This window comes from Psammomys obesus, unplaced genomic scaffold, assembly GCF_907164565.1.
Source record: "Psammomys obesus unplaced genomic scaffold, mPsaObe1.curated_primary_1811, whole genome shotgun sequence".
Classification (NCBI taxonomy): domain Eukaryota; kingdom Metazoa; phylum Chordata; class Mammalia; order Rodentia; family Muridae; genus Psammomys; species Psammomys obesus.
This window is the reverse complement of record NW_026594184.1, coordinates 222,754-249,996: the sequence shown is the minus strand read 5'-3', so window position 1 is coordinate 249,996 and position 27,243 is coordinate 222,754. Positions and strand designations below refer to the sequence as shown.

Below are 27,243 nucleotides of genomic sequence, written 5' to 3'. Positions count from 1 at the left end.
ATATATATATATATATATATATATATATATATACCTATATCTATATATATATCTATATATATAAAGTTAATTTTGTGTTCAGCCACTTTGCTGAAAGTGGTTCTTTGGTTGAATTTTTGGGGTCATTCATGTGTACTATCATATCATCTGCAAATAGTGATACCTTGACTTCTTCCTTTCCCATCTGTATCCCCTTGATCTCCTTCAACTGTCTTACTGCTCTAGCTAGGACTTCGAGCACTATGTTGAAGAGATATGGAGAGAGTGGGCAGCCTTGCCTTGTCCCTGATTTCAGTTAAATTGATTTAAATTTATCTCCATTTAGTTTGATGTTGGCTCTAGGCTGGCTGTATATTGCCTTTACTATGTTTAGGTATGTGCCTTGTATCCCTGGTCTCTCCCAGACTTTAAACATGAATGGGTGTTGGATTTTGTCAAATGCTTTTTTGGCATCTAAGGAGACGATCATGTATTTTTTTTTTCCTCCTGTTTGCATGGTGAATTACATTGATGGATTCTCTATATTGAACCACCCCTGCATGCCTGGGACAAATCTATTTGGTCATTGTGGATGATATCTTTTATGTGTTCTTGGATTCAGTTTGCAAGTATTTTATTGTGTATTTTTGTGTAAATGTTCATAAGAGATAGGTCTGAAGCTCTCTTTTTTTGTTGGGTTTTGTGTGGTTTATGTATCAAGGTTATTGTGGACTCATAGAATGTATGTGATAATGTTCCTTTTGTTTCTATTTTGTGAAATAGTTTGAATATTGGCATCAGCTCTTCTTTGAAGGTCTGGTGGAATTCTGCACTGAGACCATCAGGCCCTAGGCTTTTTTTGGCAGGGAGGCTTTTGATGACTGCTTCTATTCCCTTGCAGGATATAGGACTATTCAATCTATTTATCTGATCTTGATTTAATTTTGCTAAATGGAATCTATCAAGAAAATTGTCCATTTCATTTAGATTTTCAAACTTTGGGGGATATAGGCTCTTGAAGTAAGACCTAATGATTCTTTTAATTTCCTCTATGTCTGTCGTTGTGTCCCCCCTTTTTGTTTTTGATTTTTCTGGATAATTTCTCTGTGCCTTTTAGTTAATTTGGCTAAGGGTTTGTCTATCTCGTTGGTTTTCTCAAGGAACCAGTTGTTGGTTTCTTTTGATTCTTTGAATTGTTTTGTTTCTAATTTATTGATTTCAGCCCTGAGTTTGATTATTTCCAACTGTCTATTCCTCTTGGGTGTGCCCACTTTTTTCCCTAAGGCTTTCAGGTGTGCCATTAAGTTGTTTGTATGAGATGTCGTTAACTTCTTTCTGGAGGCATCTAGTGCTATGAACTTTCCTCTTAGAACTGCTTTCATTGTATCCCGTAAGTTTAGGTAAGTTGTCCCTTCATTTCATCAAATTTGAGGAAGTCTCTAATTTCTTTTTTGTTTTTCTTTCTTTCTTGATCCAGCTGTCATTGAGTAGAGAGTTGTTTAGTTTCCATGGATGTGTAAGCTTTTTGTTTTTTCTTTTATTGTTGATGGCTAATTTTGGTCCGTGGTAGTCTGATATGATACAAGGGATTGTTTCAATCTTCTTGTATCTATTGAGGCTTGCTTTGTGTCTGGCGATATGGTCAATTTTGGAGAAGGTTCCGTGGGGTCCTGAGAAGGTATACTTTTCTGAGTTTGTGTGAAAAGTTCTGTAGACATTTATTAGGTTCATTTGATTTAGAACCTCTGTAACTGTCATTATTTCCCTATTTAGCTTCTGTCTAGATGATCTGTTCCTTGGTGAAAGAGGAGTGTTGAACTCTCCCACTATTAAGGTGCTCTTGTATTTGGGGCGTAGGTATTCAGAATTGTGATGTCCTCCTGGTGGATTTTTCCTTTGATGAGAATGAAGTGCCCCTACTCATCTTTTTTGATTAATAATGGTTGAAAATCTATTTTATTAGATATTAGGATAGCTACTCCAGCTTGTTTTCTGTTTCTGTTTGCTTGAAAAACCTTTTTTTCCAGTCCCTTACTCTGAGGTAGTATCTGTCTTTGTAGCAGAGCTGTTTCTTGGATGCAGCAGAACGTTGGATCATGTTTCCACAACCAGTCTGTCTGTGTGTGATGTGACCTCACCTAATAGTAGCTTCTTCTACAACTCTCCCACCTGCTTCATTGTGCTAAAAGAATGATCTCCCATAATACCACACTGGTGAACAATAAAGCCCTAATTTAGGGATTACTGATTGATCCCAGTCTATGGATATAGTTATGTACATGGCCTATGTAATATTCTTAGAAGATTCAGCTAGTTGTTAATTAAGGTGTTTCACATAGAAATGCAAGTTTATGGCTTTTCTTGAAAAGTCAAACTTTAGGGGCTGGAGTGAAGCTCGGAGGTTAAGAGCACTTTTTGCTTTTGCAGAGGATCCAAATTCATTTTCCAATACCCAGACACCTTTCTCTAACTCTGGTTCTATGGTATTAAATGCCCTCTTCTGGCTTCCACTGGAACTTCATGCACAGAGTATACTTACATAACATTCAGGCAAAACATTCATACACAAAAAATAAAAAATTTAAGAATCTGAAAAAAAAGAAGTCAAAGTTGAACCACACTCAGCTTCCCATTAATGTGTGACAGCAACAGGTCATAGGTATCCTCTTAATAGAGAAGATGTGTTTCAGCTTACCAAACAGGCCTCACCATACAACTGTCTCTCCTACTTTTATGTAAGTTCCACTTTGCTGTTGTTTCTCTGTACAGTGGAGTTAGGAACAGCATGAAAATTTTCCATGACCAACTGTTATAACCAAAGCAAGAATATTAGATTAATAGAATCACCTATATGCAGAGGAAACAAATGAATGTATTTCTTTGTTGAATTGTTAAAATTTTGAAATAAACTTGGAGTTATTAAAAAAGGGGTTCAATATAGATTTGTGTACAGGCATACTAGGGATTGAACCTTTGGATTCATTTACACTAGGCAAAGTATCCATCACTTAGCTGTATTTTTCCAGAACTATATTTTTACATTTAAATAAAATATGCCTACCTAAAAAAAAAACATATAACAAAATACATGTTTACTTCTTTTCATTATGTGCATGGATAATGTTAAGTTATCTGGAAAAGGCTACTTTTTTTTTTTTTTTTTTTTTGGCCGAGCTCCTCCAAAACTTAAACACAGAATCACCAGATGCTCCATCAATTCCACTTCTAGGTATGTACCCAAAAATATTAAATGGTGTTTCCAAAGGGATATTTGTATATCCATGTTCACTGCAACATCATTCACAATAGCCAAAAAACAAAAGACACCCAAGCATCCATCAATGTTTGAATAGCTAAAATGTGGTAGATGTGTGTGTGTGTGTGTGTGTGTGTGTGTGTGTGTGTGTGTGTATGAATGAAAGAGAGAGAGAAATGGGTAAATAATATACACAGATATACATTACTCAGTCTTTAATAAGGAGCAAGTTTTAAAATATTCATGGATGAAACTCAGAGACATTAAGCTAAATTAAATCTCATAAAAGGACAAACTTGAGTCCACTTGGAGTAACATAGAATTGACAAGTTGACAGAGTATGCGGTTGCCAGAGATTAGGGGAAAGTAAGAATGGTTGTTTACTGATTATAGAGTTCCATTCTTGTATGATGAAATGAATTCTAGATGCATCAAGGACTAGAGAGAGGCTCATGAGGCCCCATTCCTCACTGAGGATTTAAAGCAGTTAACAGTTGCTAGAAGGGAGGGGCTCATGAGGCCCCACCCCCACTAAGGATTTATTTTTTTATTAAATTTTTATTTTTTTAATATTAGCTACAGTTTATTAACTTTGAATTCCATCTGTATCTCGCTCCCTCATTCCCCACTAAGGATTTAAAGACAGTTAATAGTTAATAGAAAGAGCTCATGAGGCCCCACCCCTGCCCCAGGATCTATAGACAGTTAGTGGTTGCTAGGGGGAGGAAAAGACATTTTGATTCAGTGGGTAGACACGGGTAAGGTGTCCAGGTGCCTATAAATAAACTAATTAATTGTACCACTTCATAAATAAAAACAAAAACATGGAAGTAGAGGGAGACAAACTGGAAAGAGTAAAGGGTTCAGTAGGTGTGGGAGGAGAACAAGAGAGGATAATAAGGGGTGACTATGATAAACATACATCAGATACATGTATTAAACTGTAATGAAACTCACTGGGTATAACATATGCTAATAAAACTTTTTTAAAGTTCTGGATACTGGTTGCAAACAATGTCAATAGATCCAATACCACTGAAATTTTATATGTACTTTTTAACAGTTACCGCAAATAAAAATAAAATGTCTGGGTGCAGTGACAATTTTGGTTTAAAATCCAGTCATGTCATGTAAATATTTTGTCTTAATCCCAGGTGTAGGATATGGGGCTGCTTCAGTTTTTCCATAGCTGTTAACTATGATTGTCTTATGCTCTAGCAGGGGTATTATTTGTGTCAGCTGCAGATAGATTAATTCTGAGGATTCATGATATCAGAGGGCTTGTAGTAGCTGCTATTCTCCCTGCTACTGCATTTGCTATTGCTGGCTTACTAGGCTGCTAGATAACCTGACTATGAAGATTAGACTTGCCCCTAGGAACCCAACAACCCTAAACAACAGAAAGTAGTCTAAAGAGACCTACATGCGCTGATCCTTTCCCCTCTAACCTTTTTTTCTTTCCTACCTAGTATTGGGGATTTGGAAGGGAGGTAGAGGTATAAGAACCCCAATAAAATAGATATAAAAAGTATACCTCTATCTGGGTTTCCCTGACCTAATTTATAAACTTACTGTGTGGTCTTTGCCTCTTCGAATCAATTCATGAAAACGTTCTAGTTAGTTCTATTTTGGTTTTAAATTGGACTAATCAAGAAAGTACACTGTACTATTATCAAGGATCAGTAATGGGGGCTATTATCATTAAGCAAAAATTATGTCTATATCAAAAGAATGTATAATGCAATGTACTTTGCTTCTGTACACTATGTGCTAGGATCATACCAGTACCATGGCCATAAAAGCAGTTATGTTCAACTATTACATATTGGAATATATGCATGTTATCAGAACTTTACCACATAAATTACTTGATAATTACAAAAAGAAAAGTTTACCTTTTACAATAGCAAGACATGCTGGACATCGTATGACTAAGTAGGCACTCTCTCCACTGCTTAATGTGATGTAACCAAACATGCACCTCTAGCTTGATACAAAAGGTCTAGAATAAATATAATAAAGCCAATGTTCAAGTTTCAGCCAACAGAGAAGCCAGCCAAAGACCACATGAAATCACACTATATGAAAACTATCCTGATCTCAGAAGTAGGTAAATAAATTTTCAATACAGTCTAGGCTTTAAGTTCATTCTTCAGAGTTAATTATTTTATGTATATGCAAGATTTTCCTACACATATGTCTATGAACCTCATGTGTGCCTGGTGCCTGCAAAAATCAAAAGAAGACTTTGATTACCCTGGAACTGGAGTTATGGATGATTTTAAGCTGTCATGTGGGAGCTAGCAACTCAACTGTGTCCTCTACAAGAGCAGCAAGTTGTGGGCACAAGGTTATTGTGTAATTCAAATGCTGATTTCTGGATTCTCCATACATCTAGTTGCAATCCTTGTTCTGAGAATCTCCTGTCTTAGTGTTGTGTAAACACTGTTCCGCCAAATGTCTCCTGATATGCCAATAAAACAGCTTATGGTCAATTGCTGAGCAGGGGAGAGAGTAAGGCTGGACTTCCTGCCACCCAGGGGAGGAGGAGTTAGAAGAAAAAGTAGGGGTTTTAGCCATCGGAGAGGTTCAACAGAGATTAAAAGAAGGGGTTGGCACAAGAAAAGCTACAAAGTTCAATTATCTGTGGGATATACACTGGGAGGAAACTACATTAGCTTAAAGGGATAAGAATAGAGTAATAACTTCTCATTCATTGTGTTGTGAAGCATATTATTAAACAAATACAGGTCTTGATTATTTATGTGATTGCCAGATTGAAAGGAACGTAGAAACAAATACTTCTAAAAAAAAATAATAATAACCTTAACAGGTTTTTTTTTTTTTTTTTTGGTTTTAGTTTTTGGTTTTGTTTGTTTAGTTGGTTGGTTGTTTTATGTTTTTTTGTTTTGTTTTGTTTTGTTTTGTTTTTGTGGGGTTTTTTTTTTGTTGTTGTTGTTGGTTTTGCAGCACAGGGGTTCTCTGTGTATCCCTTGCTGTTCTGGAACTCACTGTGTAGAGGAAGCTGGCCTCAAACTCACAGAGATCCACCTGCCTCCCAACTGCTGAGATTAAAGGTGTGCATAGCACAGTCCCTTAGGTATTAACTTTCTTACATTTGACAATAGTATTGTTATCACAGAGAATCTTGTTCTTTTTCTAAATTTTATTTTTTTTAATTATGTATATGTCTATGAGAGAGTATGTGCACATAAATGAGCTATCTATATTACATGCAGCCCAAATTCGGATCCTCTGCAAAAGTAGTTTGTGCTCTTTACAGCTGACCCATCTCTCCATCTTATGAGACACACCATGGAGTGTTTAGGAACTTTCATAATGAATACAACATATTATTATTTTGTTTAGCAAAAACCAAAATATATCACACTGAAAGCCAAAGCTCATCCATAATAAAAATGAAGACAAGAAAAAGGAAAAGACAAAAACATTATAAATTTAAGCTAAAGCAGTTATGAAAAGAAACTTCTTTAAAAACTCTACCTTGATCTATTTATTTGATGTCCCAGTTTACACTACAGGTCAACACACCATCTGAAGATTTAGGATAAGGGATATGCCTTTGTTTTGTAAAATGGGAAAAGGGCTATTAGAAACACTTATTCATTCTCACACCACTTGAAGGGAAGAATACAAAGAGTAAGAAATCTTGAAATCCATTCCCTAAAACTGCACAGGCTCTGCGTTAATTTGGATAGCTATAACCCCCATAGACTCAGATGTTTGAATGTGTGGCCCATAGGGAGTAGCACTATTAGGAGGCATAGCCTTGTTGGAGGAAGTGTGTCACTGTGGGGGTGGGCTTACACATGCTCAAAGTATGTCCACTGTGACACACAGACTCCTTCTGCTACCTGCAGATCTAGATATAGAACTTTCAGCTTCTTCTCTAGCACCATGTCTGCCTGCACACTGCAATGCTTCCTGCCATGATGATAATGGATGAAACTTCTGAACTGTAAGCCAGCCCCAAATAAGTGTTTTTTTTCCCTTTATAAGAATTGCCTTGGTTATGGTATCTCTTCAAAAGTAATGGAAACTCTAAGTCAGCCTTGAAAATAACCCAACTAAGACTGCAAATCCTAGCTTGAAAACCAACAAATTAATGCATATCACATTAAACTATTTTTGAACATTTACTATGAAGCATAATGTTAGACAAGCTTACATATATTATCTCTAATTCTTAACAACTTGATGCTGTAAGCACTGCATTATCTTCATCTCAAAAAAAGAAATGAATGAGACAGCACATAATTAAGAGATTTGTCCAATACATCTGAAAGTTGCTCCACAATACAACAAGGACATTTATTCGACCATGTACATAGCAGCTTTATTTGTAATAGCCAGAATCTGGAAACAACCTAGATGTCCCTCAACCAAAGAATGGATAAAGAAACTATGGATTACACAATGGAATACTACTCAGTTTTTAAAAACAAGGAAATCATGAAGTTGCAGACAAATGGATGGAACTAGAAAAGATCATCCTGAGTGAGGTAACCCAGACCCAGAAAGACACATGTAGTATGTACTTAAGAGCGAAATTTAGTCATATAGTACAGGATAGCCATACTAAAATGCCCAGACCCCAAGAAGGTAAGTCCAATGAGCATCTTAGGCTTCATATTGGCCCACTGGCTAGGGGAGTAGGGAGTATCTCTGACATGGCCTATGTTGCCTGCTTTTTGATCACTTCCCCCTGACTGGGGAGGAAAAGAAACTCAATCTTCATGTGAATAGATAAGCTGGGGCATCTTGAGTAGGGGCCTCCCCTATACTGAGAAAAAGGGAGAAGGGATGCAAGAGGGAGGGTAAAAATGGGAGGAGAGGAGTGAGGGGCCTATGACCAAGATGTAAATTGAATTGATTAATTAAAAAAGAAAAAGAAAAATTTGCCCAAGATTAGAACAATAGACAGTTTAAGAATCTGAATTCAGCCAGATGGTGGTGACACATGTCTTCAATCCCAGCAGTTGGGTGGCAAAGGGAGACAGATCTCTGCATTCAAGGCCAGCATGGTCTATAGAGCTAGTTCCTGGACAGCAAAAATTACACAGAGAAACCCTGTCTCAAAAACCAATAATAATAATAATAATAATAATAATAATAATAATAATAATAATAATAATAATAAATAATCTGAACTAGAATCTGAGCTTGTGGTCTTTCAACTAATATAGCAGACATCTCTGACCTTTAGGACATTGGTGGGATTGGCTATAGAAAATGAAAGAACTCCTGATACTACTCCACAGATCATGCTAATTAGGAGACTTTCATCTGTAAAACTGTAAAATAAGTAAACAAATGAAGGTTCATTTTATTAAGTACTGGTTTCTGAGTGTACCTGAGATACTGTATGAAATAAATTCTTTCTGGAGAGCTAACTTAAAAATGAACTTCAAGGTTTATAAAAGTAAAGACTCTCAAATATTTGTAGAATATCCCAAATCAGTACAAAATGCATACAAATTATAAACTATGAACCACTATTTCTTTAAAAACATTATTTTGAAGATAGTGAAATATATCATATTCTTCTACTTAACTGTCAGTACACAACATAAATTAGGATGAGGTATTCGCTTTTCAATGATTTCAAACATATAATGCATCTTATTTCTGCCTTTTAATATTTTTATATTATAATTTAATTACAACATTTTTCCCTTCCCTTTCTTCCCTCTAAGCCCTCTCAAATATCCCTCCCTACTCTTCTTCAAATTCATGGCCTCTTTTTTCACTAATTGTTATTGCATGCACATGTGTACTTATATATACATATATCCCTAAATATAACCTCTTTGGTCCACATAATGTTTGTCATATATAGGTTTTTAGAACTAACCACTTGGCATTAGACACCAATTGGTATGTTCTTCCCTGGGGAATATCACCTCCCCTGCTCCCAGCTTTCTGTAGTTGCCTACAGTTCTTTGTATAGGATTGAGCCTTTTCCCTGTCCAGTTTGACGTATCAGTTGGTGACATCCTTGTTCAATTTTTAAGTCTTTTTATGGATAATCACCTTTAAAAACATAATAACCAGCTGTTAAAAAATATAATCTTATGTACCTAAATATTAACTTTGAATAGCTTTATAGATCTCCTAGCCACCATTATGTACAGGAAGCTTTTGGAGTCAAATATGAAATTATAGTATAATTTCTGGTACGGAATTATGAACAGAGAGACTTACACATGCTAGGCCAGCACTCTGTTACTGAGTTACACCCTCAGGTCAAAAACAAACTTAGAACTAAATTCCCAAATTCCCTCAACTAGACACAAGAAGAGAGGAACAACAGAACATATTGTTCTATAGAGAAAAATCCAATCTTCACCGTTTCCTCTCCTCATGAAGAGACTAAATAAAGAATTAGTAAATCATCATGAATAATCTATGAAAAGAAAATATTTTCAGGGGAGATGAAAGTGACTCCTCTAGGATTCCCAAAGAAGAGGCTCCAGAAATTTCTGATTTAGATTAATAAAATGCTTCAAGAAACACTGCTGATACAAAGTCACTCAAGTTTTTTTAAACCTCCAGCAACTCTGAACTCATGATAAAATAGACATCATGCAAAGATCAGGCTGAAATGGAGAAACAACTCTGCATGTGGGTATATATCCATAGGTACATCAGAATCCAGACTGCAACAGACTAAAAATTCATCCACCTACTGAAAGCTTATCAAAATTGGCATCTAGAAAATGCTTTCAAGTCCTCTAATTGATAATGAGAGCATTTACATTCAGAGATTATGGCTGTTCTAGGCTTCTTTAAGAATGACAACCTTTTTTTAAAAATAATTTAAGCTGGACAGTGATGGTGCATACCTTTCATTGCAGCACTTGGAAGGGAGAGGCTGGTAGATGTGTGAGTTTGAGGCCAGTCTGATCTACAGAGAGAGTTCCAGGACAACTAAGACTACACAGAAACCCTTCTAGAAAAACATAAAAAAAAGAATTATTATTTGGGGGGAAGGATACATATCACTGTACATGTATGGAGGTCATAATTCAGCTTTGGGGAATGTGTTCATTCTCTCCACCTTTGCATAGGTTCTAGGCATCAAATTCAGGTAGTCACATTGCATGGAATTTACGCATTGAGCCATCTTGCCAGCCTACATGTTTTTTAGTTGATAGCAAGAGACACATTTGAAGTGCAGGTTCCTCTAACCCACATATCTCCTCTGTAGGGATTTAGCCCAAGTCAACACAAGCTCAGTTTTATGTCTACAGTAACTGTCTTTCATTCTCTGGCATCATGAGATAAACATTTCACATTAAAGATGATTTCAACAATCCCTTTGAGGATAGCCTCAAAAAAGAGTTGAGCATACTGATCTTCCAAATGTTCTACAAATGATTGCTTCAAAGTTTGATAAATACCAATTTTGATGGTGCCACACGATGCTTAGCTTAGTAAAGCAGGGAAAATTCTGCCCCCCCCAAAGAGAGAAAAATAAAGTTAATTTTATTTAACACACATTTGTAGAGTTTACAATTATTTTATCTATATCTTTGCAAGCAATACAAGCTTATTTTTTTTCAATCACCCATGAAAAACTAACAAAAAAAGCTCATATCCCATATCATAAAACAAATGTCAACAAAACTGAAAGAACTGAAATCATGCAGAATATATTCTCTGACAACAGTAGAAGCAAACTAGAAACTGATGAGGATGCTCAAACACTTGGAAATCAAACAATATACATCTAAACAACATATGGGTTAGAGAAAACTGCAAAAAACAAACAAACAAACAAAAAACGTATAGACCTGAGTAAAATTTCAAATACATCCTTTAATATATGGGATAATAGCAGTTAAAGAAAAAGATGCCATGAATGCATGCAAATAAACAGATACATGGAATGGAGAAGAGGAAGAAGGGAATTATGTAATTTTGTTATAATTTTAAAATATTATAAAAAATAAAAAAAATACATGCCAGGCTTAGCAATACAGGTCTGTAATCTCAGCTTCTACTTGCAGGCTATAAGAGAACGAAGAGTTCCAGGCCTGTTTGAATTACGGTGAGTAAAAGGCCAGCCTGAGCAGCTGGTAAAAAGAGGCCAGGTGGTGGTGGTACACCCTTTTAATCCCAGTGCTCAGGAGGCAGAGGCAAGCAGATCTCTGTGAGCTTGAGGCCAGCCTGTTCTACAATGTAAGTCTAGGTCAGCCAGGGCTACACAGAAAAACCCTGTCTCAAAAAAATAAATAAATAAATAAAAATAATAAAACAAAACAAAAACTAGGTAGCTCACTTACATGTGTTAGGCCCTGGGTCCAATCACCAATATTAGGAAACAACAGAAGTGGGAGGGAGGGAAGAGGGAAAGACTAGGCAGCCAAAGCATAGCTGAGAATAATTTATAGTAAAATGCTTACACCAGAAGAGTAAACCGCCCAGAGTCCAACCTCTTGAACTGTAAAAATTTAATGCTTGCTATTTATCAACCACCAAATATAGTACTTTGTTACAGTTACCCAAACTAACAGTACTAAAATTTTACAAAATAAAATTTAATTCATAGGTTTTAAATTTTCCAAATTTTATTTACTTTTATTTTATGCATATGAGTATTTTTTCCTACAAATATGTCTGTGTACTAAGGGCATGCAATGCCCATGGAGGTTAGAGAAGGACATAAGATATTCTGGAAATAGAGTTACAGGTGGCTGTTAGTTGACATATGAGTGCTGGGAAATGAATCCAGGCACTCTGGAAAAGCAGCCAGAACTCTTACCTACTGAGCCATCTCTCTAGCCCCATGGAATTCATCAATTCTATTAAAGTTCAAAATATAGTAATTCCCAGCCCAGAAAAGTTTACTGAAGAGCACCACAAACCACTGAAAAATTAACATTAATCTTATACAGTCTCTCCAGAAAATAGAAGGAATGTTTCCCAAATCATTTTGGCTGTTATTATCTTGACAGCAAAACCCAGACAAAAATAGTACAAATAAAAATCATAGACAGGAGCTGGAGAGACGGCTCAGAGGTTAAGAGAACTGGCTATTCTTTCAGAGGTCCAGAGTTCAATTCCCAGAACACACATGATAGCTCACAAGTATCTATAATGGAATCTGATGCCCTCTTCTGGCATTCATGTGTGCATGTATCTCAGCATCCACTCATACATTAAAAAATACACTACTAAGCCAGGCATGGTGGTGCACACACCTTTAGTCCCAGCATTCTGGGAGGCAGAAGAAGGCAGAACTTTGTGAGTTTGAGGCCAGCCTGGTCTACAAAGTGAGTCAAGGACAGCCAAGGTTAACCAGAGAAACCCTGTGTCTCAAAAAAAATTACACAAAAACAATTTTTAAAGAAGAAACATTAAAATTGCAGACTTATGGGCAACCTTTGGGCAGAGTGCAGGGAATCTTAGGAAAGAAGTAAGAAACAGTAAGATCTAGAGAGGACAGGAACTCCACAAGGAGAGCAACAGAACCAAAAAATCTGAGCACAGGGTTCTTTCCTGAGACTGATATTCCAACCACAGACTATGCATGGAGATAACCTAAGATCCCTGCACAAATGTAGCCCATGGCAGTTCACTATCCAAGTGGGTTCCATTGTAATAGGAGCAGGGACTGTCTCTGACATGAACTGATTGACCTGCTCTTTAATTACCTCCCCCTGAGGGGGAAGCAGCATTACCAGGCCACAGAAGAAGACAATGCAGCCACTCCTGATGAGACCTAATTGACTAGGATCAGAAGGAAGGAAAAGAAGACCTCCCCTATCAGTGGACTTGGGGAGGAGCCTAAGTGCCAAGGGTGGAGGAAGGGAGGGATTGGGAGGGGAGGAGGGAGAAAAGAACCACAGGGGGGATACAAAGTGAATAAAGTGTAATTAATAAAGCCAAAAAAATGCAGATCCATATCACTCATGAATTTAGATGCAAAAATCCGTTAGAAAAGATGAACAAATTGAATGTAGCAATATAAAAAAGTTAGACACTATTATCCACACCATATAAGATTTTTTTTAAAAATCAACCTTTATTTCCTCACAATTGTAGATACATCTTTAAACCAATCAAAAAGGAAGCAATAGTGCCAAGATCTCAACCTACTTAAATTCTGTTCATAAAGTGAAGATGTTCTCACTCATGCCTCCTTTGAGATTCCTCCAAATTGCAGAACTATACTTTATGGGATATAAACAGAAATAAAGCAACAGCTCAAATGGTTAGGATTGAAGAAGGAAAAAAAATCAAATGATTAAATATGCATATTTCTGACTCTATTACTGGTATTGGGAAAATCAAATCTTAAGGTTATCTGATATTAATAAAAGAGAAAGAGCAATGTAAAAGGGATGGTCCATGAATGACTTACTTCTGCATGAAGATTTGTTTTTGGTGTTTTTTTTTTTCTCCAAGAAAACTATATTTTAAATAAGCTCAACACAGGTTACCAGCAAATTTGATATGAATCCTCTCAGCAATGCTAGGAGCCTAGACTTAAAATGGGGAATGAAATCAGAAGCAGGTGAATTACAAACTGGCCAATATATCATGAACTGATGGGTAACAAAAGGTGATGAGAAAAGATGACTCTCTCTTTCTCTTATTTTTCATTACTATTTAAGCTGTCAGAATAATGTTTCCTTCACAAAGGAAATCTTAAAGGAAGGTAGTGTTTGCCAAATGAAAATTCTCACAAGGATGTATACAGCTAATTGGTGGTGCTGCTTTTACACCAGCCATCAAATAGTGTCAGGAAGCAGAAGGGAAAAAAGCTTCCATCTTTGCATTTATTATATACAGCTGGATGAACACAAAATCCAAAGCTCAAAGTTTACAAGCACATGAAATATACAAAAGCCCATGGATACAGAATTACAAGATGAAGTGGTAAATGTGAATAGTGTAATTGTCCTGCAGATGAAATCTGTGCTCTCTTTAAAAAAGCATCCTTCTCATTATATAAAGAAAGAAGCCAGTCTTATCCTGACTACAGAGCCAAGACTCCTTCGTATTTATAGATTCAGAACAAGGCATGAAACATCCCTCTATATTTTATTTTTAGGACATTCATGCTCTGGCCTTGGACTTGCAGCTGTGTTTTCATAAGAGCCACAGGGAAAGTGCTTATGAAGGAACACACTCCTAAGTATTAGCAAAGAACACAGTTATGTTTTGGCTAAGTATAAGGCAATGACAATACTGGAAATATAAGGCAGAGACATTTTCATAACAAATGGATGTCTACTACACTATCACTGCCAGAGGACAAAGGCTATACGTGAAGTGAAATGCACTAGCCTTTCTAGAAAGCACAACTTGCCACAGTATATCTGACACTGTGACATAGAAAATGCTTGAAGATAGTCACTAATCTGCGAGGAATGCAAAGGAATATGAATGTTTCTTTCACTTGGTCTCTAACATACCAATGCTAATGGCGTTTATTACTCTTTTCCTCTCATCCTCTCCACCTCACCTCTCTCTATGTCTCTCTTGTATAATCTCCCCATATTATCACAAGCATAGGAAAGCGTGGGATTGGTGCTTTAGATGATCTAATATGCCATTACAACAGTATGAGAGTGTGAGTGTGCATGTCTGTGTGTGTCACCATACTGCCTTGAATAGTTCAGGACTAACACCAGCAAAGTACTTGGACCATTCTTTTTTTAAACTGCTTTATTTATTTGTGTACATGTATGTGTATAGGCACATTTGCCACAGCTCATGTGTGGAGGTCAGAGGACAACCTACAGGAGTCAGCTCTGTCCTTTAAACACATGGGTCCCTTGGATCAAACTCAGATCTATCAAGCATGGCAGCATGCATCTTTACCTGTTGAGTCATCTTGTCATCCTTAGCAGGATTCTAAAATAAACTCCTTTTTCTATGTGAGCACATAAAAGTGGTTGCTGCATTAACTGAATGGGTTATAAGAAAGATTTAGAGATCTAAAACTAATAAGTTCTTTATGTATATAGTTTTGTGACTTGGATACTGTAAGACCAAAACATATAATAAAAATGTCGAATACTGCTGGATTCTAGAAACCAAGAAATCATTTAAGAAAAAGAATATGTAAAACGAAAAGTCACAATCTAAAAATATTTCAAAGTTAAAATCGAAGTAGAGATGACTCTTGTTTGATCTTGTTTGCTTCTAAACTGGAAGACAGGTTTGCAAACCAAAAAGAAAAAAAAACAAGCTTGTATATGAATAAAATTATAATCTTAGCATAAATTAAAGACAATTAGTACAGGAATGTACAGAAACCACTATCATATACAAGTCCTTTATGATCATGCATAAAAATTAACAAATTGGATTCGGCAAGATGGCAGCACCAGGACGACTCTAATTCTGACCTGCAGCACAGCAGGATTGGCACAGTGACCAGCAGTCAGAACTCGCAGCCCTAAAACACAAGTGATTGTGTTTCCCAGGTGAGAGGATAACCCACCCTGGGGGATTCAATCAGCTTTGACTGACCCAGCTAATCTGTGGAAGAGTTCCCGGTTCCACCAGGTGCTTGATCACTAGACCAGAGCCACACCCCAGGGTGCTCTGATCACTGTCTCAGACTGAACTGTGGGCACCACAACATCAGAGACTGAATTCCAGTCGAGAGATAATACCACGGTGCAGGAAATGATTGGGACCGACCTTAGGTCACCCAGACATCCCCTGGAAAAGACTCGGGGTTCCACAGGTGCCCAGGAGCCAGCCCAGAGCCAGAGCCGGGAACCCAAGCGCCTGCAGAGAGTCCTGCCTGCACCTGACTTTCTGCCCCAGATAGAACTGTGGGCCCCAGGGCACTAGAGACTGAGTTTCATATCGGGTGCAAACTCACAGGGAGGGAAATGGCTGATCTGATCTCATAGCACTAAGCCAATACCACCACCCCGAAAAGGTCTTGGGAAAAATTACCCAGTTTTGGCAGACTCTCCGGCACCCAATCCCCAGAAACACAGAAAGGCGGAGCCACGTAAGTCTGTGCCTGCAGGTTCTACTCACCATCACAGACAGAAAGGCTGTCCCGAAAGCAAAGACTGGGTGTCCCTGTCAGGAGGAAAGCATACAGCGGGGAGGATCATCAGGCCCAACGCTCAGGACACCCAGCTCCAAAAGACTTTCTTTATTCAGGTAGACTCTAGGCTCTAGCCTTTTACTGCAGGCATGAGCTCTGTGCTCACCAACCATTACTGAGTACCGCTAGGGTACTGAGGCACACAGCTGTATCCTCAGATCTACAAAAGCCAGAAAGCCATTACAGCAGCCCTCAGATACTGCTCCAAGGATCAACCATTTATCCTTAGCTAAAGTGACAAAACTGTGGGAATCCCTGGTTCTTCAAGAGGGCTGCACCCAACAATTATACCTTAAGAGCAACAGCTCCCGCTCACTAAATTCAGAGCAAGAAACCCAGCAGCAGGGCAGCCATCACCAGGACATCTCCTGATGAGAGAAGAGCCTTCCTGAACACCACAGTTACCACACAGTTCCATACACCTGAAGTGAACTGTGACAATTCCTGAGAAGAACCAACATTCAGTTGACTATTCCTAATAAGCAGAGGAGAACTTCAGAATCCTGCCAAGTGGATTTTCCCCAACCCAGGACCCAGCAGTCACCAGAAATTAACAGACAACACCTGAGACAGAGAGATGGGTAGAGGCCAGCAAAAAAGCACAACCAACAAAAGGCAAAGCAATATGGCATCCCCAGAACCCAGTTATCCAGGGAGAAGTAGCTCTGGACACCCTAACATAAGTGAAATTCAAGAAGATGACCTTATATCTATGCTTATGAAGAGGTTAATGGAGGAAGCAAATAAAATGTGTAAAGACCTAGAGGAAGATAAACTCAAACAAATTATGATCATCCATAAAGAAATACAGAAAGATGCAGCCAAACAGCTTGTGGTGTTCAGAGAGGAAATGATTAAATCACTGAAGGAAATAAAAGAAACAGAGGAATGTTCAAACAAATAGCTGAAGGAATTGAAGGAAAAACAGGAAAATACAGTCAGACAGGTGAAGGAAATCAAAAAAATGGCTCAAGATCTGAAGATAGAATTGGAAAAATTACAGAAAACACAAATTGAGGAAATCATGGAGAAGGAGAACCTAGGAAAGAAAACAGGAACTACAAAGGTAAGCATAACCAACAGATTACAAGAGATGGAAGAAAGAATCTTAGCTGTGGAAGATACAGTGGAAGAAATTGATGTATCCATCTAAGAAAATAATAAATCTAAAAAATTCCATCCAAGAAATCCAAGACAATATAAAAAGACAAAACCTAAGAATAATAGGAATAGAGGAAAAAGAAGATTCCCTTCTCCAAGACCCAGAAAATATTTCCAACAAAATCATTGAAGAAAATTTTCCCAACTTAAAGGGGAAGCCTATAAGAATACAAGAGGCCTACAGAACACCTAATAAACACCTAATAAATTAGACCAGAAAAGAAAATCCTCCAGTGACATAATAATCATAACAGTAAGTATAGAGAACAAAGAAAAAAAAATACTAAAAGCTGCAAGGGAAAAAGGCCAAGTAACATATAATGGCAAACCCATCAGAATCACACCTGACTTAGCAACAGAAACTATGAAAGCCAGAAGAGCCTGAACGGATATCATGCAGACCCTAAGAGAACACAGATGTCAGCCTAGGCTACTGTAAACAGCAAAACTCTCAGTCCTCATAGACGGAGAAAACAAGATATTCAACGACAAAAACAAATTTCAACAATAGCTACAAACAAATCCAGAAGATACTAGAAGGAAAAATACAACCCAAGAAAACTAACTACTTTCAAGAAAACACAGGAAATAAATAACCTCACTACAGCAAAACCAAAAGTAGCCAAACACACAAACACACTACCATAGCCAACATTGAAATCAAAGGATCTAACAGCCACTGGTCATTAATCTCTCTCAACATCAATGGACTCAATTCTCCAATAAAAAGACACAGACTAACAGAATGGATGCGTAAACAAGACCCAATAATATGCTGCATACAAGAAATACAGATAATTCACAAAGATAGACATTACCTGAGGGTAAAGGGCTTGAAGACGGTTTTCCAAGCAAATGGACCCAAGAAGCAAGCAGGAGTAGCCATTCTAATATTTAATAAAGTGGATTTTCAACCAAAATTAATCAAAAGAGATAGGGAAGGACACTTCATACTCATCAAGGGAAAAATCCACCAGGAAGAGATCACAATCCTGAACATCTATGCCCCAAATGCAAGGGCACCCACATTTGTAAAAGAAACTTTAATAAAACTTAAACCACATATAGACCCCCAAACATTAATAGTGGGAGACTTCAATACCCCACTCTCAACAATGGACTGGTCAACACCACACAAATTAAACAAAGAAAAAATAACTCTGATATAGGTCATGAATCAAATGGACATCTGCAGAACTTTTCACCCAAACATAAAAGAATTTACCTTCTTCTCAGAACGTCATGGAACCTTCTGCAAAATAGACAATATAATTGGTCCCAAAGCAAGACTCAACAGATACAAGAAGACTGAAATAATCCCTTGTATCTTGGCTGATCACCATGGAATAAAGCTGAACCTCAATGACAAAAATAGCAAAAGCCCTACACACACATGGAAACTGAACAACTTGTTAATAAATGATAGCTGGGTCAGAGGAGAGATAAAGAAAAAAATTAAAGACTTCCTAGAATTCAATGAAAATGGAGGCACAACATACCCAAACTTATGGAACACAATGAAAGCAGTGCTAAGAGGAAAGTTCATAGCACTAAGTACCTTCAAGAAAATTCAAAACATCTCATGCAAGCAACTTAATGGCTCATTTAAAAGCCCTAGAAAAAAAAGCAAACACAACAAAGAGGAGTAGATGGCTGGAAATAATCAAACTCAGGGCTGAAATCAATAAATTAGAAACAAATAAAACAATTCAAAGGATCAATGAAACCAAAAGATGGTTCTTTGAGAAAATCAACAAGATAGACAAACCCTTAGCCAAACTAACTAAAAGGCTGATAGAAACTATCCAAATCAACAAAATCAGAAACGAAAAGGGGTACATAACCACAGACACTGAAGAAATCCAAACAATAATAAGGTCTTACTTCCAAAGTCTATATGCCACAAAATTTGAAAATCTAAATGAAATGGACAATTTTCTTGACCAATTCTTCATGCCAAAAATAAATAAAGACCAGGTAAACCAATTAAATACTCCTATATCCCCTAAGGAAATAGAAGCTGTCATCAAAAGTCTACCATGCAAAAAAAAGCCCAGGGCCAGATGGTTTCAGCACAGAATTGTACCAGACTTTCAAAGAAGAGCTAACATCAATACTCTTCAAACTATTCCACAAAATAGAAACAGAAGGAACATTACCAAACTCATTCTATGAAGCCACATTCATTGTGGTACCTAAACCTCACAAAGTCCCAACAAAGAAAGAGAATTTCAGGCCAATCTACCTCATGATCATTGATGCAAAAATACTCAATAAAATAATTGCAAACCGAATCCAAGAACACATCAAAGATATCATTCACTATGACCAAGTAGGCTTCATCCCAGGCATGCAGGGTGGTTCAATATATGGAAATCCATCAATGTGATCCACCACATAAACAAACTAAAGGAGAAAAAACACATGATCATCTCCTTAGATGCTGAAAAGGCATTCGAAAAAATCCAACATCCATTCATGTTTAAAGTCTTGGAGAGATCAGGGATATATGGCATATACCTAAACATGTAAAGGCAATATACAACAAGCCTATAGCCAATATCAAACTCAATGGAGAGAAACTTAAATCAGTCCCAACACTGTTCTTGAAGTCCTTGCTAGAGCAATAAGACAACTGAAGGAGATCAAGGGATACAAATTGGAAAGGAAGAAGTCAAAGTATCACTATTTGCAGATGATATAGAGTATATATGAGTGACCCCAAAAATTCTACCAGGGAACTTCTACAGCTGATTAATACATTCAGCAAAGTGGCTGGATACAAAATTAACTCAAAAAAATCAGTAGCCCTCCTGTATACAAAAGACAAAAGGGCTGAGAAAGAAATTAGGGAAACAACACCCTTCATAATACCAACAAAGGACATAAAGTACCTTGGTGTGAACCTAACCAAGCAAGTCAAAGACTTGTATGAAAAAAAAATTTCCAGTCTCTGGAGAATTAGAAGAAGATATCAGAAGATGGAAAGATCTCCCACGTTCATGGCTTGGCAGGATTAATATAGTGAAAATGGCCATCTTACCAAAAGCAATCTACATATTCAACACAATTCCCATCAAATTACCAACACAATTCTTTACAGACCTTGAAAGAAAAATTCTCACCTTCATATGGAACAACAAGAAACCCAGAATTGCAAAAACAATTCTCTACAGTAAAGGATCTTCAGGAGGTATCTCCATCCCTGATCTCAAGCTGTACTATAGAGTAACAATATTAAAAACTGCATGGTACTGGCATAGAAACAGACTGGTGGATCAATGGAATCGAATAGAAGACCCTGACATAAATCTACAAATTTTTGACAAAGATGCCAAATCCATTCAATGGAAAAAAGACAGCATCTTCAACAAATGGTGCTGGTCTAACTGGATGTCTACATGAAGAAAAATGAAAATAGATCCATACTTATCACCCTGAACAAAATTAAAGTCCAAGTGGATCAAAGATCTCAACATAAAACCAGACACACTAAACCGCGTAGAAGAAAAATTGTGGAAGAGCCTTGAACTCATTGGCACAGGAAACAACTTCCTGAACAGAACACCAACAGCACAGGCTCTAAGAGCAACAATCAATAAATGGGACCTCATGAAACTGAAAAGCTTCTGTAAAGCAAAGGACACTTTCCTCAGAACAAAACAGACAGCCTACAGATTGGGAAAGGATCTTCACCAACCCTATATTTGACAGAGGACTAATATCCAATATATATAAAGAACTAAAGAATTAAACAGCAAAAAAATCAAGTAATCCAATTAAAAAATGGGGTACAGAGCTAAACAGAGAATTCTCTGCAGAGGAATATCAAATGGCAGAGAAACACTTAAAGAAATGCTCAACCTCATTAGCCATCAGGGAAATGCAAATCAAAAGGACCCTAAGATTTCACCTTACACCCATCAAAATGGCTAAGATAAAAAACTCAAGAGACAACACATGCTGGAGAGGTTGTGGAGAAAGGAGAACCCTCCTCCACTGCTGGTGGGAATGTAAACTTGTACAACCACTCTGGAAAGGAATCTGGTGCTTCCTCAAGATCCAGCTATACCACTCCTAGGCATATACCTTAAAGAGTCTCAAGTACACATAAGGACATTTGCTCAACCATGTTTGTCGCAGTCTTACTTGTAATAGCCAGAAGCTGGAAACAGCCCATATGCCCCTCAGTGGAGGAATGGATGCAGAAATTGTGGTATATCTACACAATGGAATATTACTCAGCAATAAAAATCAAGGAAATCATGAAATTTGCAGGTACATGGTGGGATCTGGAAAAGATTATCCTGGATGAGCTATCTCAGAAGCAGAAAGATGCACACGGTATATACTCACTCATAGAGACATATAATATAGGATAAACCTACTACAATCTGTACACCTAAAGAAACTAATCAAGAGGGAGGACTCTTGCTAAAATGCTCAATTCCTATCCAGAAAGGAAAAGAGGATGGATATCAGAAGAAGGAGAAAAGAGGGAACAAGTCAGGAGCCTGACACAGAGGACCTCTGAAAGCTTCTGCCCTGAAGACTATCAATGCAGATGCTGAGACTTATGGGCAACCTTTGGGCAGAGTGTAGAGAATCTCAGGAAAGAAGTAGGAAACAATAAGATCTGGAGAGGACAGGAACTCTACAAGGAGAACAACAGAACCAAAAAATCTGAGCACAGGGGTCTTTCCTGAGACTGATACTCCAACCAAGGATATGCATGGAGATAACCTAAGATTCCTGCACAGATGTAGCCCATGGCAGTTCACTATCCAAGTGGGTTCCATTGTAATAGGAGCAGGGACTGTCTCTGACATGAACTGATTGGCCTGCTCTTTAATTACCTTCCTCTGAGGGGGAAGCAGCATTACCAGGCCACAGAAGAAGACAATGCAGCCACTCCTGATGAGATCTAATTGACTAGGATCAGAAGGAAGGAAAAGAAGACCTCCCCTATCAGTGGACTTGGGGAGGGGCATGCATGCAGAGGGTGGAGGAAGGAAGGGATTGGGACGGGAGGAGGGAGGGAACCACAGTGGAGATACAAAGTGAATAAAATGTAATTAATAAAGAATAAAAAATTTAACAAATCACTAAGCCATGAGAAAAAGTTTAAAATATGACTTTTTAGCCTCATTCTCCATTACCTTCTCAGGAATATTACTTAATGCCTATGCAACAATAATTTTTAAAACAAAGAATAGAATACTTTTTTCCTCTGGTTTTCTCCAAAAATAACTGGTACCATACATAACCATTTGCAGCATAAAACTTTGCTTTGTCCTTTTTTATTCTGATGCTTACTCGGCAACAATAGAGGCAAGGCCGCCATGCACAAAAGTTTTTCAGACATCTCACGGCTTAAAGCAGAAATTTTCTGATGCTTAAAAAAAAAAAAATACAACTCAGAACAGGGCACAAGAAAGAAGAGAACATTTATTAACACTTGAGTATATGATTTCCATCAACAAAACTGGTAAATAAAAAAAAGGGGGGAGGGGAAATAGAAACCACTAAGTGGAATGAGAAAAAAATGGAGAGTCCTATTTCATGTGCTGGATGATCATGAGTTCGTTCTTTAATGTCATTCTGGAGGGTGGGTGTACAATCACTCCAAAAATCAATGTATGCCCTTCATTCTAATTTTACAGTCTTTCCCACCCAAAGACACTTCAGCCCATCCAGTATACCCATCATTGACATTTAACTAGACAATCATGTGTCAAAGAAACTGTAACTCAAGTTACCTAGGCTAAGGCATCTTATAAAAGCAGTTCATGGTATTCACTTATCTTGATTCAGGCAGGAAGCACAATCTCCCAACATTACCTCCTAATGTCCTCAGTCCTCTCAGCTTTCCACTGAAATTTAGCATATCAATTCTAGGAAATAAACTGGCTCTATACCAAACCAGCTACACCGTGAGACCCAGAGCAAGCTAATCAGCAATTCACCTTATGTCTGGTTCCTAGAGAAATGACAGCAATGTGGCTATATCACACTTCTGACATTGAACATCACCCATCCAGTGATCTCTTCTTCCTTACCCCTCAACCTTAAAAACATATCCAAGTACTATTATTCTATGTTCTAATTCTTTAATTATGTATTTCTACTCCCACACCCTTTTTACTTCTTCCCCATCAAATTTGTCTTAGATCTGTTATCTTAAAAATCCTCAGTTTTGCAGGGCAGTGGTGGGGCATGCCTTTAATCCCAACAATCAGAAGGCAGATCTCCTAGTCTGAGGTTAGCCTGGTTCATAAATATCTGTTTCAGGGCCAGGGGTTACTTCAGTTTTATTCTTTTTCTGCTACTTTCCTCTCCTTTACTTTTGGATTTGTTTTTCCACAACTCTAGCATCTAGGCAAATATCTGTCAAACTGTAACTTGTACCAGAGTTATCTAAACGGTATATTAAAAACATGGATGGCTGATCCTCTCCAAGAGTTTCTGATTGACCTGAGAATCTGTACATTCTCAAAGAATACCGATGCCTCTCCCCTTAAAAACTACTATTGCAGGCATCACCTGCTAAATCCTGTTCCACTTCGAAATACTACTTTTTATTAACAGACTCTCATATTTTCTTGAAATATTTCTTTTTCAGGGATTCAGAGTATGTATACTTCCCGAGTTCAAAAGTGTTTAGAGTCAAAAAGGAACACTCTGAAATCATATCCTCTAAAGTCAATTCAGATCTTGACTCGCACTTACTAGTTGTGGCTCTGGGAAAGTTATTCAGTCTTTCTCTGCCTCCATTTTCTGAAAATGATAAAATAAAAATTCATGTCATAGGGTTGTTGTGTTATATATAAATAATACATATTTAACACCTACCAAAATCTGGGAAACATGGCTCAGTAAGTTAGTTAATTATCATTACTACATGGCTGATTTTATACCTTAGTAGATAGTATTTGCTGTCCATGTTCCCCTTGCCAGTTTGGGTTAGTACCTAGGAGCCAGTCTGATCTTAAACAGGGTTTTGATTTATTTTCACAAAACAAATTGTCTGAAACAAAGCAAAGAGCAATTTTCCAGAGAGGCTAGAAAGAATGCAGATAAATGTCTTAGTTACACACTACAAAAATAATTGTGGAAACTCCCTTCTAAATACAGTACATATTGCATACATGAGAGATAACCCTATAGAAAGTAAGTTCATTAAAACTCTAAAAAGCAAAGCAGAAATTGATAGAAAAAATAGGACTATGACATACCTCCCAAGTTTATAAGAAAAAATAAATTTTAAACCAGACATAAAGGCACATGCCCGTAATTACAGCACTTGGGAAGCAAACAAGAATCAGTAATTCAAAGTCACCCTTTGCTACATAGGAAATCTGAGACCAGCCTGGTCTACATAAGATCCTGTTCTCCAAAAGAATGCACAAAAAGAAAAAATGGAAAAAATTACTCTCTGGTGTCAAATTAAAAGATTCAGGTGATATTTCAGATGTCTGCTGTGCTTCTGTTCCAAACTTTCCCTTTACAACTTCATGCATACTTTCTCAGTACAGAAGAGAAAATAAAACTCAAAAACAAACCTCTACCAACTTCAGTTGGTACCCAATGTTTTAAAAACATTTAGTATTTTGTCATTATTTTTATTTCATGTGTATGAGTGTCTGCATGTATGTCTCTGTACCACATGTATGCCTGGTGGCCACAGAAGCCAAAAGAGAGTGTTTAATCCCCTGGAACTGGTTACAAAAGATTGTGAGCCGCTATGTGGGTACTGGGACTTGAACCAGGATAAGAGTAGCTAATACTCTTTTTGTTTGTTTGTTTGTTCCAAGACAGGGTTTTCTCTGTGTAGCCTTGGCTGTCCTGGACTTGCTTTGTGCACCAGGCTAGCCCCAAACTCAGAAATGCACCTGCCTCTGTCTCCCTGAGTGCTGGGATGATAGGCATGTGCCACCTCACTGGCTGCAGCTAATACTCTTAACAGCAGACCATCTCTCCAGCCCCTTACTCAGTCTTGTAATAAGGAAAATGTGTTTAGTGTGCAGAAGCAATAATGACTTACTGAAAGTTGGGGATAGAGTCACACTAGGAAGCAGAAATATTAGCCATTGGATTTTAGGTCAGGTAGTCCAGGGGTTCCCCCATGAAATGTTCACAATTCAGAGTTGATAGGAAAAAAAAAAAATCTAGGGCCACCTTTTTTTTTTTCAGCTAAAAGTATGTCATTTAAATAGCCATTAAGTCATTATCTCTGGAGCACTGACAAATCACCTTTCTTATATAAAATGATTAACTGTAGTTGCTTTTTGATAACATTTAGTGTCTTTATTTGGTAAAATAAGCATGATGATCTTTATCTCTAATCTTTCCACTATATTTTCATTTAAATTTCATTAACCCATAAAATTGTACAAGCCTATAAGATGACTGACCAATACCACACTGTCTCTTATACTACCCTCCCTGGTCACATCAGATGGTCAAATCTTTCACTCCAATGTTAGAAATGAAAGTCATAAAAGAAATTCTGTATTTCACCTTTGGTTAGAATTTATACTGCCTTTCTTCACACTAGAACAATTTGGAGGCAGACTGAGCAAATGTATCCCCCACCCCCAAAGAAGCCGAAACTGTTTAGTCAGTTTTCATGTCTCTACATTTTCTCTTTCTCATGCTAAATAGTCTCAATCATTTTCTTCATTCTATGTTTTAATTCAGTTACTGTAGCTGAAAACTTCTGTTTCTTTTGAGAGGCATATCACACAACTGAAACATTAAAATTCCAGCAAATACCAGCTTTTACATAAGGCTATATCTATGTATGTAAGTTATAACCCCACCTATTTTACAGATCTGCATATTTTTTTTTGAGAAATCACTTTTCTTCAACATCTTAAAATCAGGCATAAAATAATGAGTAGGGTGAGTTTATTTTCTTGTTGTCCTGCCTCTTCACCTCTTAAATAGCTAAAATTCCCTAAAAAAAAAAAAAAAAAAAAAAAAAAGATATCATACTTCACAAACCTTTTTTTTTTTTTCCTTTTTCTTTGAGACAGATTTTTTGTGTGTAGCCTTGGCTGTCTTGGACTCCCTTTGTGGACCAGGCTGGCCTCCAACTCACAGTGATCTTCCTGAGTCTGCCTTCCTGAATGCTGGGATTTAAGGCATGTGTCATGACACCCAGCCACAAAACTTTTCATAACCTCATAGCAGCTAGTATAGAATGATTGCAAACACATCAAATAGCTGCCTTATGTATGCAACCTGTATATTACCTGTAATTACAAAAGAAGCCAAAAAAGCCATTTGCTGAACTTGGACAATACTATATACCCTATACAATACTCTCCCAATGTCCAGACTCTCTACCTATAAACCCTCACCTCTTGTTTTTGTTGCAGAGAATTGCTTTGTAAAGCATACAAACTTCTCATAAAGTTGTTTTGACTTGTGGAGGCTAACCTCAGTTTTAGATGAAAGAACAGAAGTCATATCTAATTAGCAATATAAATACAGTACTCTAAATATTTTTATTATATAAGGAAGCAAGTGAAATCTGCCTTCATTATTTGCACCTCTATTCATAAGATGGATTCTGATCATGGAAATCTTGATAGCATAACAATATCCTAATAGCCTCCACACTTACTTCAAAATCTAATCAGGAAATTCTGGCCAACCTTCTTGGTTTCTCTTTTAAGAAAGACTAGGTATGAGAGATTCTCATGTTCAGAGGATAGCAATAGGGAACCTAAAA

At 37.3% G+C, this 27,243-nt stretch overlaps 1 protein-coding gene across 3 annotated transcripts in view; it reads right to left on the bottom strand.

The window, feature by feature from the left end:
* Rbmx2 (RNA binding motif protein X-linked 2) overlaps nt 1-27,243 on the bottom strand; it is a 117,125-nt gene that overhangs the window by 87,550 nt on the left and 2,332 nt on the right. For 2 of the 3 annotated variants that reach the window (XR_008721398.1, XM_055618052.1), the window contains exon 3: nt 24,234-24,281. The exons of the other annotated variant lie outside the window; for it this stretch is intronic. Coding sequence is in view for 1 of the 2 variants with exons in the window: in XM_055618052.1 (XP_055474027.1) it covers nt 24,234-24,281 (48 nt within the window). In the remaining variant the exon portion in view is untranslated. The remainder of the gene's footprint in view (nt 1-24,233; nt 24,282-27,243) is intronic. 3 annotated transcript variants of the gene reach the window in all.